Source organism: Arachis ipaensis, chromosome B01 (assembly GCF_000816755.2).
Source record: "Arachis ipaensis cultivar K30076 chromosome B01, Araip1.1, whole genome shotgun sequence".
Classification (NCBI taxonomy): Eukaryota; Viridiplantae; Streptophyta; class Magnoliopsida; order Fabales; family Fabaceae; genus Arachis; species Arachis ipaensis.
In genome coordinates this window covers 27,359,568-27,362,111 of record NC_029785.2, presented here as the reverse complement: position 1 = coordinate 27,362,111, position 2,544 = coordinate 27,359,568, and the positions used below count along the sequence as shown (strand labels likewise).

General features: G+C 41.0%; 1 protein-coding gene across 1 annotated transcript; it reads right to left on the bottom strand.

Moving 5' to 3' along the window:
- On the bottom strand, nt 202–2,300 carry LOC107617450 (1-aminocyclopropane-1-carboxylate synthase 3). The gene is made up of 2 exons (XM_016319213.2): nt 1,719–2,300; nt 202–1,502 (listed from the first exon to the last, which is right to left on the bottom strand). Exons 1-2 carry the CDS (start codon nt 2,156–2,158, stop codon nt 524–526), a joined length of 1,419 nt encoding a protein of 472 aa, XP_016174699.1. The 5' UTR covers nt 2,159–2,300; the 3' UTR covers nt 202–523.

Genomic DNA, 2,544 nt, shown 5'->3' with positions numbered 1-2,544 from the left:
GAAAACCAACCTTTACATATTATACATAAGGATCATATACGCTAACCAAAATCTCTATGTTAGTTAATCTAGGGACAAAACTAGAAGTTCAACTCTAAATGTAGCCATTAACCTTTTCAAATATGCTAGGAGAACATATATAGTATATTAATTAAAAATTCTAAACAATAATAATAACAATATAAAATAGTATAATAATAGTATATAAATCAACTTTCATTGATGATACCAATAATAATCCATGTGGCAGGGGATATCAAACTTACAATAGACCTGGCTGACTAAAATCCTCACACTTCATATCCAAAAAATGGACAGAGTGCTTTCTCTCTACAAATTATAAAACATAAAATGATACATTTTCCATCGAATAACTACTCCTCCCAAAAATAACTGGGGAGCCGGTTAAAAATCCTTTTTTTTTAAAAAAAGAAAAAAATTTTTGAAGTGGTTTAATTTTATGTGCATGTATCCATATTTCACGCACAAGTTATACTATCATGAAGATGAATCAATAACCAGGTTAACGTTCTTCTTGATCACGTTGACGATGATCACGAGATGATAACCGGAAAACCCACTTTGTGAGAGACTTTCTTTTAGACTGATGAGCTTTGTTATCGCCATTGTCGGAGGAGGACGACAACTCTGCCACGAAGCTCTTCAACCGCTTCATGGCGAGTTTCAGAGTCTGCTCCGACATGTTAGCAAAGCACACCCTGAACCACCCTGGCTCCGAGCAGTGGCACGAAGATCCCGGCGATATGTTTAGCTTCACATCATACACAATCCTCTTCCATAGATCCATCTCTGCTTCGAATGTGTTTGATTTCAACAAGTGCCTCATATCAACCCAACAGAACAACCCAGCATTGTTTTCTAGGCACTTGATGCCGAATTTTTCGAGCCCCGAAACAAGCATCTTCTGACGTCTTCTGAGCCTCTTCTGATTCTCCACCAGGTATTTTCTGGTGAACTTCTTGTCTGCCAGCATGGCGGACAAGAGGTACTGGGTTTGGGAAGACACCAGGCCGAAGCTTGACATCTTGGTCGCCGCGGCGACCACGGTGTCGTTCTCGGAGTATATGCAGCCCACGCGGAAACCCGGCAAGCCCAAGTCCTTGGACAGGCTGTAAACAACGTGAACTCTGTCCCAAATGGCTTCGTCAGCGTCGGAAAAACGGTTGTTGAGGACTTCCATGACGCTGACAAAGCCTGGGGAGTTAAAAACTGTCCCGGAGTAAATCTCGTCGCTGATTAAGTGCATGTTCTTGTGGCCGCTGATGAAGTCAACGAGGAGGTTCAACTCTTCCAGGGATAATGTGGTGCCTAAGGGGTTTGAAGGGTTTGTGACCAAAATGCCCTTCACGTTGAGGTTGAGCTTTTGTGCTTCTTCGTATGCTTGTTCAAGTGCTGACTCAGTGATTTTGAAGTTGTTGTCGCTTGAACAGTGTATGGGAACAATTTCCACCCCAGTTCTCCATTTTAGGTCTCTATCGAATCTGCACATAATTGCAAAACACGTTCAGAAAAATGTGCAATAATAATAGCATCTCAAACGTAGGATAATGAGAGCATGAAGTTGATTGATTTTTTGGATAACATTCAGGGAATAAAAAATCAAAAAGTTTTAGAAAATAATACTAGTTTGAATACGACTTATTAGGATTTAAAGTATATATTATTTAGTTTCCTTAGAAAGAGTTTGATAAACGCACCCTGGGTAGTAAGGGGTGGGTAGGAGGAAGGCATCTCCTTTTTCGGCAAGGCAGAACATGAGGGTCTCGTTGGCAGAGGTGGAGCCAGCGGTAAGGACCATATGGTCGGGATCAAAGGTAACTCTGTTACCTCTTATCTCAGCCATAAAATCTACCATTGCCTCTTTAAAAGAAGAGAGGCCATGGTAGTCTTGGAAGAGAGCGAGCTCACGGAAAATGGATTTTCCGTCTCGCTTGAACCCAGATACGTCCGGGTTCTTGGCGAGCCATGACTCCAAGAGATCGAAAGAGAGCTGGTTCTCTGCGAGACCCATTTGGATGATTCCTTTGGGGTTGAGAATCTCGTCATAGGGGTTTTTTTCGTATTCTTGCCATCCTAGGAAGTATGAAGAGTCTTGGCCATGGCTATTGCACGTTGCTTTTGTAGACAAGAGCCTCATTTCTGCTTGAGGTTGAGATGTGTGGAATGATGAACTTCTTTGAAGGAAGAAAGAATGTTTTGGAGAAAGAGAGTGTTACAGAGAGCTATCCAAGGTTTTGAGATGAAATCTTGGTGATGAATTGATGGGTGAAGTAGCATGGAAGGGGCATATTTATATTATGCAAACCCCAAATCATACGTGGCAATATGGCCAAAGGCACATTTTTAATAAAATAAAAAATTTTCTTAACGTGAAGAGAGAGATGTGAATCAAGAAATATTATTGAATATTTAAGGTGAATTTTGCCTCATCAACAACTTGTCACACCGGAAGTGCCTCTTGTTGTTAATAACTACGATGCAGCTTTTCGATTTGGTGGAGTCAACATTGATGCTCCTACCAAT